This window comes from Lupinus angustifolius, chromosome LG13, assembly GCF_001865875.1.
Source record: "Lupinus angustifolius cultivar Tanjil chromosome LG13, LupAngTanjil_v1.0, whole genome shotgun sequence".
In the NCBI taxonomy this organism is placed as follows: Eukaryota; Viridiplantae; Streptophyta; class Magnoliopsida; order Fabales; family Fabaceae; genus Lupinus; species Lupinus angustifolius.
In genome coordinates, this window is record NC_032021.1 from 685258 (window position 1) to 699561 (window position 14304).

Below are 14304 nucleotides of genomic sequence, written 5' to 3' on the forward strand. Positions count from 1 at the left end.
ACACAATTTTATAGAAACACAATTAAAAATATTTATTAATTTCATAAAATAACAGAAAAACAATCTTTTCGCCAGAAAATTAATAAATATTACTATAAAATAGAGGGTATGTCAAAATTGATTGTTGAACAAAGATGCATATAATGAGATTGATGTTTATAAACAAATGTTGGTTCAAGTGATACATATTTAATTTCTTTATGCAAAGTCTTGAATTCGAGTCTTGTTGATGAAAGAAATACTCGCTGAAAAAGTTAACCACACATACATATAGATATTTTTGGCTCGAACAATATTATCTCAAGTGCAGGGATACATATATGAAACCAAAAAAATTATGATAAATTATTCCTTTTCTTTTTCAATACAATGATTCCACAGCATAATTGTTGTCTTATGAATCTACCTCAACATCAATAATAAGGTTCAAATGTTGATACAATCCACACAACAATTCATTTCCACTTATAAAATTTATTCAATAACATTGTAAAACTATTTTCCATATAATTTCTGTGATGAATGGTGATTATAAATTTATAATAAGCAGAAAGTGGAGAAAATAATGTAAAACAAGGGTATTAATTAAGGACCCCACCAACACAATGTTCTAAAAAAAAGTAGTAGTAGATAGATAGATACAAACACCAACACACCATTTTTCAGTTATATACACAGCACCGTTTTCTTCTCTCTTTCTCTCTCTCAGATCCCATCATCACCACCTTCTTCACCTTCACTACTCTTATAATTTTATTTTCCTATTTTTTCCATAAAAAAGAAACACAAGTGAACGTTTTTTTCCAACCAAACAAAGCAATTCAACTTTTTCTCAGGTAAGAATTTCATCTCTCTCTTTTTCCCTTTTCCGTAATTATATATAAATATAAGTGTTTTTGTCTCTGTTATTTTCATGCTCAATTTCACTAACCAGCTTTAATTTTGAGCTTTGAATTTTTTAACGTAGCTGCTTATATCGTTTTTTATTTTTTCAAGTTTTCTTTGATTCTTATACCTTGGGATCAGAATCTGTTATCTCTAATTCACTGATTCAGAAGTTGTTATGTATCATTTTGATCAATGTTTACTTATTATTACTATTAATCGATTGTTAGTTTCATTTTCAAACTATTTCTATTCATTTTCTTCTCAACTTATTTGAATAGTTGAATTTCATTTTTTTCAGCTAAGATATTAAAATCTTTGCCTCTAATTTCATCATATATTAAAAGTTTTTGATCGTGATCATGATCTGAGACGATTCCACAGAAATTATTCACTACTTTTCTTTTAGGCGTTAGGTGCTGATTTTATTATTATTAAATAATAAATAAATTCTGTGCTCTCATTTTCAAAGCCGTCAGATCTCATTTAATTACATTTATTTAACAATACAATCAATCTTTTCTAAGATTAATAACAAAATGAAGAAAAAGTTTATATAATTGATGAAAATTTAATATAATTTGACTCAACTACATTAAATTAAAATATATATTAAATAAATGTTTAGTTGAAAATATAGAATAAATTTATTGAGGAAAAGAATTAAACAAATGGGAGTGACGGAGTAATGTATTAAAGTATAAAGTAAGCCAAAAAAGAAAGCAAAAGAGAATTTGTGCTTAAGAAAGAAGAGTAGAGGGTAGAAAAGTAATTTAATATAAAACATAGGAGAATAAACACTAGTGTGTGTTTTGAAAGTCATAGCTATGCCACAATATCACTGTTTGTTGACAATTTCTGATTCCTATGTACCCTTACGTTTCCCCGTAGAACACGGATCTCACCTTAATTAGCTTTGTCTTTTTGAAAAAAGGAAGATTCCATTTTAAGGGAATTGAAATTGAAAATTCTATGAAGATCAAACTAATTCTATCTTATTAAACAACAATTTTTATCAACAAAATGTCGATCTAATAGTATAAAGTCTTACTAAGAATAATACTTCTTGATAAGGATAATCACGATTCCCAAAATGTATTTAACACATTCTGTAGTACAAACGATATTAGTTTTTTAAAACAAGTTTAAATCTACGAATCATTATTTTCATCCGTTATAGATAATTTTCTTATAAACCTCATCCAAAGTTGCATGTTCTTACATAATTGAAATAATTAAATCTATATTAACATATATAAAGAGAAATAGTTAATTATCTAAAAAGATATTCATTTTTATCATTGTTTTAACTTAAATTCATTCCTTAAATAATTATGATCAATCTAGCAATCGGTTTATTCGTTTCTATGCTTGATTGTTGGAGATCAATTTTTTTTAGAGAAAGGTAGGAAAAAAGAAAGAAGAAAAAAAAAATAGTTGGGTGAATAGAACATGTCCATTTTTTAAAAGTGTCTTATGTGTATGATCTAGCTGTAACACAGCATTTTGGGACCCACATACTCTTTTCAACCACATGACATTGACATCTTCACAATACCAGATCAAATCTCATATAAGTCTTTTTAACTTATCATTGTCTTTCAGGTTTTCTAGTCCTCATTATACAAAATCATTTTTAATTAAAAGCTAATGCAACAACTATGGAATTGTATTACAAATTTATGTACCTCTACTTCAGCAACAACCATGCATACCCAACTAATTTCATCTTCTGAAACAGTGAATAAGATTTGAAGCAAACATGGCAGATGAAACACAAGTAGTTTCAGAAGTTTTGGTGACAAAGGTTGTTGAGGAGAAGGATCATAAAGATGGTACCATTAAGGTATTGTTATCCTGTTGCATTCCTTGTTTTAACTTTTTTACTGTTAAAGTTGTGACTCAAAAGTTGTGACAGATATTTCTTTTTAGCATTTCTTTCTTTGTTAAAACTGCATGAGCTGGACTAATAAGTATGCAAAAATAGGCCAAAATTTTAATATTTAGTTCTGAGTTTGGCATACATGTCAAACCAACTTTTTTTGGGTACTAAACCTATAATCTGGATTCTTTGTCTCCAAAACTTTCTATTCTCATGTCCCAAGTTAATTCTATCATACAAAATAACATAAAAATGTTATTTTATGTATTTTTTATTTTTAAGTATTTGTCAATTTTCTATTGGATTACAACTGCTAATCCTCTTTCACTAAACCTAAGCCTATTTAAATACGTACATGTACATACATTATATATCAATATATTTATTTATATAGAATATAACCAAAATTTTAATATTTAGTTCTGAGTTTGGCCTACATGCCAAAACAACTTTTTTTTGGGGTACTGAACCTAAGCCTATATAAATACGTGCGTACACATACATTATATAAATGCCTTCTTATCCCATAGGTTAAAAAGTTAAAGATTTTAATTTTGAACTTAATATATCTTTTAAAAAAATTATTATATACTATATAATAAATATATTGATATATAAATAGTAAATTATGTAGATATTAGAAATTCATAATTATATAAATATAAATATGCAGAACAAAATTGCACTGTCAAACTATTAATTTCCATTACAGTTGTAAGTACAAATTTATATAGATGCTCAATCCATTACCATTAGCCAATAGCTCAGATTGGAGCCTGTAACACTTGGTAGGTGATTTAGATGAAGTAGCTTCCTGCATGCTAAAATGCTTAGATGTTGCATTACTTAGAGCAATTACAATCATTATTCTTAATGAAATAAGAACATTCTTACTATATTATTTATTGTGTCATTCTTATTTTCTGACTTTTATTCTTAAATAAGAACAATTATTGATTATTCTTAACCACGAGAAATGGAGGAGAGAGGTAAATGTTGTGGGAAAAAAGTAGATGTTGAATAAGAATGATGTTTGTCATTGTGAGAAAGAAGTAGATGTTGTTGATGTGAGTTGTAATAAATTATAAAATAACGTGTGAAACCCAAATAAGAAGGAAGATGTTGTTTGTGATTGTGGTTGGTCTTAATACTCATCCATTGGTCCTAATACGTGATGATTGCAAACTTCAATGTTTGGTGTACATTGTAGTTTATGTTCATCTTTTTCATGATTTATTGTAGGAAACAAATGGAGACTTGTTACAAGTTACGAGCGAAGGAAAGAAAGAAGATGAAGAGAATGCTTTGGATGGAGAATTCATTAAGGTTGAAAAGGAAGAGAATGTTATAGATGAAAAGTCCAACATAACTGAAAGAAGCTCAGATCCTCCAAGCAGAGAATTTGTAGAAGCACAAGAGAAGATACAAGAACTTGAGGTTGAACTAAAAAGACTAACGGAATCGTTGAAGACCTCGGAACATGAAAATGCTCAGCTGAAGGGTGAGATCTCTGTTACAAAAGAGAAAGTGGATGAAAGTGGAAAGAACTATGAAGAGCTTGAATTGAGTCACAAAAAGTTACAAGAGCAGATAATTGAAGCTGAGAGTAAATATAATCTGCAGCTCAAAACTTTTGAAGAGGCACTGCAAGATCATGAAGCGAATAAGAAAGAGCTTCTTCACGTGAAGGAAGCATTTGATGGTGTGAGCCTTGAGCTTGAAAGCTCGAGAAAGAAGACGGAGGAATTGCAGCAAGAGGTGCAACATTCTGCGGATGAGGCACGCAAGTATGAGGAGCTGCATAAGCAAAGTGGTTCACATGCTGAATCAGAGGGAAAGAAGGCCTTGGAATATGAGAGACTACTTGAAGAAGTTAAATTCAGTGGAAAAGGATTGGAAGATGAGATAGAATCTCTGAAGAAAGAATTGAAGGGAGCATATGATAACATCGCCGAAACCGAAAAGCTTGAAGAAACACTTAAGGCGACCGCAGCAGAACTCTCTACCATCCAGCAGGAGTTATCACTCTCAAAATCACAGCTATCGGAAACGGAGACAAGACTGTCTTCGAAAGACTCTTTAGTAGATGAGTTGACTGAGGAGTTAAACCTGAGAAAGACTTCAGAATCCCAGCTAAAGGAAGACTTGTCAGCACTTCAAAATCTGTTTGTCTCGACAAAGGAAGAGCTGCAAGAAAAGATTTCTGAGTTGGGCAGCGCAAAGTTGAAGTTGCAGGAGGAAGGACAGCTGAGGGAATTAGTAGAAGCTGAATTCAAGACTCGGGAAGCACGGGTTCTGGCTTTACAGGAGGAGCTGACTCAACTTAAGGCAGAAAACATAGGTCTCAATGCCACTCTTGAAGATCTAGCCAGTAATGTGAAGCAGTTTAAGGAGCTGTCTGATGATTTAAAGGAAAAGCTGAAGCTTTCAGAAGAAAGCTTTCAAAAAACCGATTCTCTTCTATCTCAAGAACTTTCAAACAAAGCTGAGCTTGAACAGAAGGTGAAGTCTTTGGAACATCTCCATAATGAATTTGGAGCTGCAGCTGATACTGCTAGTCAAAGGAATCTCGAGCTTGAGAAAGATATTCAGGCTTCAAATGCAGCTGCAGAGGAGGCAAAAGCACAACTGCGAGAGCTGGAGACACGCTTCGTAGACGCGGAGCAGAAGAATGTGGAGCTTGAGCAACAAATAAATTTAGTACAACTTAAAACCAGTGATGTCGAGAGAGAAGTGGCTGAATTCTCTGAGAAAATTTCTCATCTCAATGCTAAATTGACAGAGGCTGAGGAAGAAAAGAATATCCTTCAAAGCCAACTGCAGGAGTACACTGAAAAGGCAAATCAGCTTGAATCGGACTTGAATCAATCATATTTGCGGAGTTCACAATTGGAGGAGGAGCTGAAGATCGTCAATGACAAATGTGCCGAGCACGAAGACCGCGCCAGTATGAACCATCAGCGTAGCCGAGAATTGGAAGATTTATTCCAAACCTCTCATTCCAAATTACAAGATACTGATAAAAAGGTAAGTGAGTTGGAGTTGCTACTTGAAGCAGAAAAATACAGAATTCAGGAACTCGAACAACAAATAAACATATTAGAAAAGAGATGTGCTGATTCTGAAGCAGATGCCAATACAAACCTTTACAAGGTATCTGATCTGAAATCAGAACTTGAGGCATTTCAAGCACGAGCATCGAGCCTTGAAATTGCACTTCAGGAAGCTGATGAAAGAGAAAAGAAGTTAGAATATTCTTTGAATGCGGTGACAGATGATAAGAAAAGGTTAGAAGATGTTTTAAACAGTTTGAATGAACAAGTTTCTGAAGCAGAAAACCTGTTGGAAATTGTGAGGGATGAATTAAATCTTACACAAGATAAGCTGCAAAGCACTGAAAATGATCTCAACGCTTCTCAACTGAGAGAGAGTGAGGCATTGGAGAAACTTAAAGTGTCCGAAGAAAATATAATTATACGAGGAAGAGATATAGAGGAGACTGTTGCAAGAAATTCAGAACTTCAATTGTTACATGAGTCTCTGTCAAGAGATTCTGAACAGAAACTCAAAGAAGCTATAGAAAAATTCAACAACAAGGAGTCTGAGATTCAATCTCTTCTTGACAAAATTAAGATTCTGGAGGGACTGGTGGCAGAAGCTGAGGAACAATCAAACTCTTTCAAGAATGAATTTGAAAGGAGTTTGAGCAAACATGCTTCTTCCGAAACTGAAAATGAAGATTTGAGAAGACAGATTATAGAAGCTGAGAACAAGAGTTCTCAGTCTTTCTCTGAAAATGAGTTATTGGCTGGAACCAACAGTCAACTGAAAACAAAGATTGATGAACTTCAGGAGTTACTAAACTCTGCTCTATCAGAGAAGGAATCCACTGTCCAAGAACTTGTTTCTCATAAGAACGCGTTAGCTGAATTGAATGATCTACAATCAAAGCACTCTGAAATTCATGGCGCAAATGAAGCTCGCATCCTGGAAGTAGAATCTCAATTACAGGAAGCATTGCATAGGTATACCGAGAAGGAATCAGAAGCCAAAGAATTGAATGAGAAGCTGAATGCACTAGAAGGCCAAATAAAGTTTCATGAAGAGCAGGCACAAGAAGCCATTGCGATTTCTGAAACTCATAAAGCTGAGCTGGAGGAAAGGTTCCTAAAATTAAAGCATCTTGAAACAGTTATTGAGGAATTTCACATCAAGTCACTCAATCATGAGAAAGAAACTGCAGGACTGAATGAGGAAAATTCAAAGCTTAATCAGGAGATAGCTGCGTATGAGTCGAAGTTAAGTGATTTACAGTCAAAGCTCTCTGAAGCATTTGTTGAGAAGGATGGAAGAGCTCAAGAGATACTCAACTCAAAGAATGCAATTGAAGAATTGGTGACAAAGCATAATGCAGAAGTGCAGACACTAAAGTCAGAGGTACTAATATTCCTTTAACTTTCCTTTCATCTTCTTCCATTGCAATCTAATGTAATATAAATTTCTGAAGTGATCGTTCTGTATAAACTATGATAAAAAGGGATATGATCTCTGAATGAAATGATGACAACTTGCAGATATCTACTATACTAGATGAGAAGAACTTGCTCAACGAGACAAATCAGAATTTAAAGAAGGAACTCCAGTCCGTGATACTTGACCTTGAAGAGAAGTTGAAAGAAAAAGAGAAAGATGAAGAATCTCTCCAATCTGAGGTTGACAAACTCAAACTTGAGATCGCTGACAAATCTGAATTGCAAAGTCATGTGAAGGAAATTGAAGGGCAGCTGATAAAAGCTGAAACTAGGCTAAATGAAGAGGTACTGCTAAAGTTTCTATTTGCGAATAAGTGCAAAATTCAAAAGAAAAGTGCCTTTTAGAACGTAATTGTCAACTATGAACTCGAGCGAACTGTGCTAATGAATCAGATGTTTTGCAGGTTGGAAGTGTTCAAGCTGCTGCTTCTCAAAGAGAAGTAGAATTAAGCTCAAAATTGGATGATTATGCACAGAAAGTCCATGACAGAAATGTACTGAATGAAAAGGTCGAAGAACTTGAGAAAGAGTTACAACTTGCACAGGCTGCTATTGCTAGCCAGGTATGCTCATGTTGTTTTTACTCAGCATTATATATTATTTCAAGGTTGCAAGATACGTAGTAATTTAAAAAGTAAGATATTAGATTAAGCAATTATTCCTTGTAGGTTCAAATTTTGTATTCTTTTCTATTATGTCTTAAAATCTCACAACTTTCCGAGATTGTTGTGAAAATGTAAGTAATATGTGTTGTACTGATACCATTTTATTGAAAAATAAATAAAAACTAGCAGAAAGGAGCAGAATCTCAAAAATTGGAACTAGAAGCATCACTGAAGAATTCTGTTGAAGAGCTTGAGACTAAGAACAAGGAAATCTCTCTTCTACAAAAACAAGTTATAGACTTAGAGCAGAAATCGCAAGTGAGTGGTGATAAAGTCTCAGTTAAGGTAATTCTCCTCCTACCAGAAGTGTCCAACCATGTTTTATTTGTGTGTGGAACTTTATGCCTTAGCAGTATATTTCACTGTTATCAACATAAATGTATATGATCAAAACTCTTGTAAGCATTGTTTGTCTTATTTTAATTAACATTGTTAAGTGTTATGGTCTTGATTTCGATGTAGCTATACGCATGATTATTCATTTAGTCTAGTAATTTGTTAGCAAAATTTAATGTTTATATTTCCTAATGATGTTCCAGGGTGATGATCAGAAAGATGGTTTGGAGGTGAAATCCAGGGATATTGGATCAAACATTTCTACTCCATCAAAAAGGAGGAGCAAGAAAAAGTTAGAAGCAACAACTACTCAAGCATCATCTTCATCCGGGACTCATGTTCAAACTGAACAGGTTTCACCTGTTATAAATTTCAAGTTCATCTTCGGCATTGCTCTTGTTTCCATAATCTTTGGCATAATTCTGGGGAAGCGATACTAGTACCATAATAAGCTGAATATCCTTTTGGTTTTGGTTTTGTTTTTTACTCAATGTGTTTTTTATATATTTATTTTTACCCTTTCTCATCAACTATATATAACCATATTTAAGGCTTTCTTTTCATGCTCCAGTCTTAAGGTTGGTCAAGGAACTTGTTTTCATTTCTGTCCCTTGCCTGTGTGTAAAAGAAAAAAAAAAGATGATGATTCATGTGTTATTTTAAGTTTGGATTCTATTAATCTGCATGAGAGTTTTATTTTTATTATTGAGCACATTTTTATATTTTGATGTCTTGAGTGGAGGAATTTGGGTAGCAAGATAATTAGTACCTAAATCTTTTTACTAGATTGTGAAATATGACAAATTGAGAAATGACTATCCAAGATTTATGAAATGTCTTTAATAACCTTAAAGCATGAGGCTTTGGTGTTGGGTTCCTTTCTGGGCTTAGATGGGGGACCCAGCTTTCTGAACTTTCAATTCTAAGGAGCAAAAGTTTTCCAAAACTTTGTTGTGTTTGCTGGGTTATCAACTTCCTAGTGGGGTTTGAGTATGACATCGTACCTGTTCCTACTTGTTCCTATCTTCAATCTTTAACCAGGAACCTCCTCCATCCCAAAAGATGAAGATCACATGTTTCAAAGGATATTTTATTTCATGTCCTAAGTCGATCAGAGTGTTTCATTTTATTACTTTTTGTTTTTAAAATTTTATTTTATCCACACGTGTCAATATATGATTGACTTGAGCCAGAGAATGAGACACCATTTAAAACAGGTGATATCCATCCCACACTAAACATTTAGTGCATCCATGTAGGGTTTCGGATTATTTATCATTATATGTAGACATTATTGGTTATGTGCAGCTTCTCCTTCCTTGAGAGTGACTCACTCTGTGGTACTAGATAGATATAATTCAAGAGGGTAATATAAAATATTACTATCATTTATTTATATTATTTTTTGTAGTCAATGATAAATAATATAATGATAGTGTATAAAACTTATAGAATATTGGTCCTCTTTCTTAGACAATCACAATCTTTGATATATGCGAAGACACAAAAATGTGGGCATGTGAGTTTATCCCATATAACTACCTTTATTATGTCTAGCTATACTTGAAGTTAACTAATTAAACTACGTGTGATTTTTTTCATCCTTACTTTGAATTAGGACAATAATTTATCTAGGATTGCGACCATCCTCACAACCTAGAGGTTCGTGCAATTTTTTGACACGAGCCATTTTGGTTTAGAAAATAAGGGTCTTTCTTTGGATAGCCAGGTCACGAGTGATTTTTGCTAGCAATATGGAAGTTGATTTATTATACAAGTGTCACGTGAATACTACTATAAACTATAAAGATGATATTCCAAAAAAGAAAGGTAAATAGACATGACAAAGTTTCTTTTCAAGAATGTTTCGTTTGTACACGAAACTATGAGGTGAAGAACACGAGTCATTTTATCTTTTACATATATTGTAGTGTCACGCCACCTACTCACATGGATTCAATAGTCAATACCCAAAGTTAAATTAGAGAGGATAAAACCACCCTTTGATGTTATCTAGTAGCATTAAGCCAAAAGAACAGGAGAAAGAAAAAAGCCATCATCCATATAATATAATAGAGTATCCTCAATACATAAGAAAATGACACATATCATTTATAAACCAATCATTAATAAATAAAATATTACTTTTTAATATATGTCACTTTTTGTTTTTGAATATGAAGATTAATAAAATAATCTAATAAAAAAATATATTATTTTCCAATATAATAACAATCAAAAGGGTCATTATCACTTTGAACATTATAGTAGTGGGAGGATAGTTAATAAAACAAGACATATCATTGTCTTGTTGTCCTACACCTACAATAAAGAACAAAGTTTGAGGAGTTAATTTAATTTTTTTGGCACACCCAAAGCACCAAGCATCCAAAGATGATGCAATTTTGAAACGAAAGTTGTTGAATTAATTATTCTATTACCTCTAATGATCATAGTCAATAGTGGCATAGAATAATAAACTGCTTAATTTCCCAAAATAAAATGAAGCTAAAGACACATCCCAGACCCATAGAAGATAAGACCCAAAACTACTTTTTATATTTCTGGGCTACAAAGTCATGAACCTTTCTGTCTCTTTTTATTATCTCTCATAAAATCTGATTCTGAAAAAAGTGATTTTTCTCTCTCCCTAAACAGAATCTCTTTTCTGTTCTGACAATCTGCCCAAACTTTCCTTGTCTTTCCCTCTCACTTTTGTCCCTTTTCCCTCATAAGTTTCCTCCAAACCTTTCGATTCTCTCTTAAAACGTTTTCTTGCTCCTCATTCCTCATCGGTCATGCTTCAAAGCTTGGTCCCTCGTCACTCTCTCTCTTCAAACCCTAACGCTATTTCTTCCATGTCGACGAAGCGAGCCAACCGCGACGACGGCGATTCCCCCGGCGAAGGGCCATCCTTCAAGAGACAGAACTCCGGGAGGAATTTCCCCGCCGATAAGACGGTGGAATCTGCCGAGGGAAACGAGGAGGAACAAATCTTCGAACCAGAACCTCAATCTCATGGCGAATCTACTGGTCTCAAACTCTTAGGGCTTTTGCTTCAATGTGCTGAGTGCGTCGCCATGGATAACCTTGACTTCGCCAACGATCTTTTACCGGAGATCGCAGAGCTCTCGTCGCCGTACGGTACTTCGCCGGAGCGTGTTGGAGCTTACTTCGCTCAGGCGCTGCAAGCACGTGTGGTGAGTTCTTGTCTCGGAACCTACACGCCACTGTTGACGAAATCGGTGATCCTAACTCAGTCGCAGCGAATCTTCAACGCGTTCCAATCCTACAACTCGGTTTCGCCGTTAGTGAAGTTCTCTCACTTCACCGCGAACCAAGCCATATTCCAAGCCCTAGAAGGCGAAGATTGCGTCCACATCATCGATCTCGATATCATGCAGGGACTTCAATGGCCAGGATTGTTCCACATCCTCGCATCGCGTTCCAAGAAGATCCGCTCAATGAGGATCACCGGTTTCGGATCCTCATCGGAGCTGTTAGAATCCACAGGGAGAAGACTCGCCGATTTCGCGAGTTCACTCGGTTTACCCTTCGAGTTTCAACCAGTTGAGGGTAAAATTGGAAGCGTAACGGAACTGAGTCAACTCGGCGTTAGGACTCACGAAGCAACCGTTGTTCACTGGATGCACCATTGTCTTTACGATATAACAGGGAGTGATTTAGGAACGTTGAGATTGCTGACTCAGCTGAGGCCAAAACTGATCACAACCGTTGAACAAGATCTGAGCCACGCTGGAAGCTTCCTCGCGCGGTTCGTAGAAGCTTTGCATTATTACAGCGCGTTGTTCGACGCGCTTGGGGATGGATTGGGTGCGGACAGCATAGAGAGGCATACTGTGGAGCATCAGTTACTGGGATGTGAGATTAGAAACATCGTGGCGGTTGGTGGGCCCAAGAGGAGTGGGGAAGTAAAAGTTGGAAGGTGGGGAGAGGAATTGAGACGGGTCGGGTTTCGACCCGTCTCACTTCGGGGTAACCCCGCTTCCCAAGCAAGTTTATTGCTTGGGATGTTCCCTTGGAGAGGGTATACCCTTGTGGAGGAAAATGGTTCACTCAAGCTTGGGTGGAAGGATTTGTCTCTGTTGACTGCCTCTGCTTGGCAACCGTCAGATTTGATTACTTATACTGATTGAAATCACAGCCACACGATTGGTGTGATGGTGTATGGAAGGAAGTGTGGAATACAACACTTGTTATTATTTATGGTTGGCAGAGAAGTGAATCTTAAAATTATTAATGAAATGAAAGAAATGAGAAATGATAATGATTGCAAGGTTGTGATTTTTTAATTTTATTATTGTTTAATTGGTTGGGTCCAATTATGTGGGAAACCAAAGTAGAAGGAAGAGAGGAGCATTGGGATGGGATTAGGTTTGTCTAGTGTATACTATATTAATATTAGTAATCATTATGTATGGAATGCAAATGATGAATGGATATGAAACATGCATGAGTCCTTTTTGTTTGTGACGTTCTTAGTTTTAGAACACCAATGCTATGATAGAGTGTTGGATTAAATAATGATGAATAACAACAAATGATGTCTCATCCATGTTACAGGGTAGGGAAAGAGAGCAGAGACTGTACAATCACGTAGAAAATACTGTAGTAAAATAGTAGTAGTCAATTTACTCTAACCCCAGACAAAATTCAATGTAAGAGGTGGGCCTAACCTAACTCTTCACGGATGTCTTCTGTTCTTTCATCAAACATTACCCTTTCTATATCAAATTCATTTTTCAGAAACCAATCTGTGTATCATGTTCAATAAATATCACTTTTTATTTAAATTTACATTATGTAACAACCTTGTATTGCACTTTTAATCTCCTAGAATATAATAATTGTGTATTTTTATCTAATAATCAGATATTGAAACATACATACATATTCAAAGAGTTGATATTCAACCTTGGATGGGTCCCGCGTCCAAAGAATAGAACCAACCTTTTTCAGCCCCGCTAAATGAGGTAATGTTGCTACTGCCTACTGGAGTAAAAATACTAATTATACCACCTAATTTCATATTCGGATTTGGGTATGTGTAAATCCGACCCATCCCGCCTCGTTGCCATTCCTAACTTAATAGATTATTGGGTTAAATTATTACTAGATTGTTCTTGATATTAAAATTAGATAAGCAATATCATTCACAATATTCATAAGATATTTGACCCAAATCCAGAGGGTGACTCCCACATTTTCATCATGTAGTGTGCATGCCCCACCATAAAACTCATCATACTCTGCACAACCAAGTGTATAAGTTAACGAATACAATATACATTACATGTTAGTAGGTATTTCATTCTTTGTCTTGAATCAATTATATTTTAATAAGTAATATAAAAATATTATTTTTATTTATTTATATAATAGTATTTGATTAGTTCGAAAATGGAAATGTGAACCAAAACAAGAAGAAGAAGAAGAAACAATTCACTATGTAGGAAAGGTGGATGTTAACAACTATTTAATACTACCGGAAATGTGTATAAAAAGTGTTTGTTAATACAATGAAAAAAATTATGTTTAGCTTTTCCGTGAGACAACTTTTTCTACTCTCCTAAAACATCTGTGATTAAAAAATAGAGGCCTTTATAGTTTGTACAGTGCAGTTAACGAGACAGTTTGGTCTCCTCTGTTCATTTTTATCCAACTTTGTCTTAAGTTGTAGCTTTGGTTTTGGACATTTTATATTAGCTTTATCCACACTTTAATTAAACACCCAACATTGTAATTTTTCCAACATGTTCAGCCCATTCATAACAGTTCCAAAACTAAGAATTTATGTCTGGCGTCATTATCACACTTGGTAATAAACCAACATTCCTATATTTATTGTTCTTCTTATTCTCTCTCCTCCTTTCTGCTCACCCGTACAATTTAATTTACAAACAAGCCTTATTTTTGAAATAATAATTCACAAGGCCCACCTAGCTATTGGAACTAGGGTGAATAAGATTAACTTCCAGGGTCT

At 34.5% G+C, this 14304-nt stretch overlaps 2 protein-coding genes across 5 annotated transcripts; both read left to right on the top strand.

Annotated features, from left to right (window-relative positions):
• On the top strand, positions 729 to 9002 carry LOC109325236 (myosin-13). Of its 3 annotated transcripts, XM_019557450.1 has the most exons (8): positions 729 to 747; positions 812 to 836; positions 2627 to 2731; positions 4010 to 7204; positions 7342 to 7584; positions 7704 to 7862; positions 8094 to 8249; positions 8504 to 9002. In XM_019557450.1, the coding sequence occupies exons 3-8, from the start codon at positions 2648 to 2650 to the stop codon at positions 8738 to 8740; spliced, it is 4074 nt and encodes a 1357-aa protein (XP_019412995.1). In that variant the 5' UTR covers positions 729 to 747; positions 812 to 836; positions 2627 to 2647; the 3' UTR covers positions 8741 to 9002. The 3 variants fall into 3 exon arrangements, with proteins under 3 accessions (XP_019412995.1, XP_019412996.1, XP_019412994.1); XM_019557451.1 differs by having other exon boundaries at positions 747 to 836; positions 8094 to 8250; positions 8492 to 9002; XM_019557449.1 differs by having other exon boundaries at positions 747 to 836.
• On the top strand, positions 10539 to 12790 carry LOC109325742 (scarecrow-like protein 23). 2 transcript variants are annotated; one of them, XM_019558277.1, is made up of 2 exons: positions 10539 to 12503; positions 12564 to 12790. In XM_019558277.1, exon 1 carries the CDS (start codon positions 11099 to 11101, stop codon positions 12455 to 12457), a length of 1359 nt encoding a protein of 452 aa, XP_019413822.1. In that variant the 5' UTR covers positions 10539 to 11098; the 3' UTR covers positions 12458 to 12503; positions 12564 to 12790. The 2 variants fall into 2 exon arrangements, with proteins under 2 accessions (XP_019413822.1, XP_019413821.1); XM_019558276.1 differs by having other exon boundaries at positions 10539 to 12500; positions 12561 to 12790.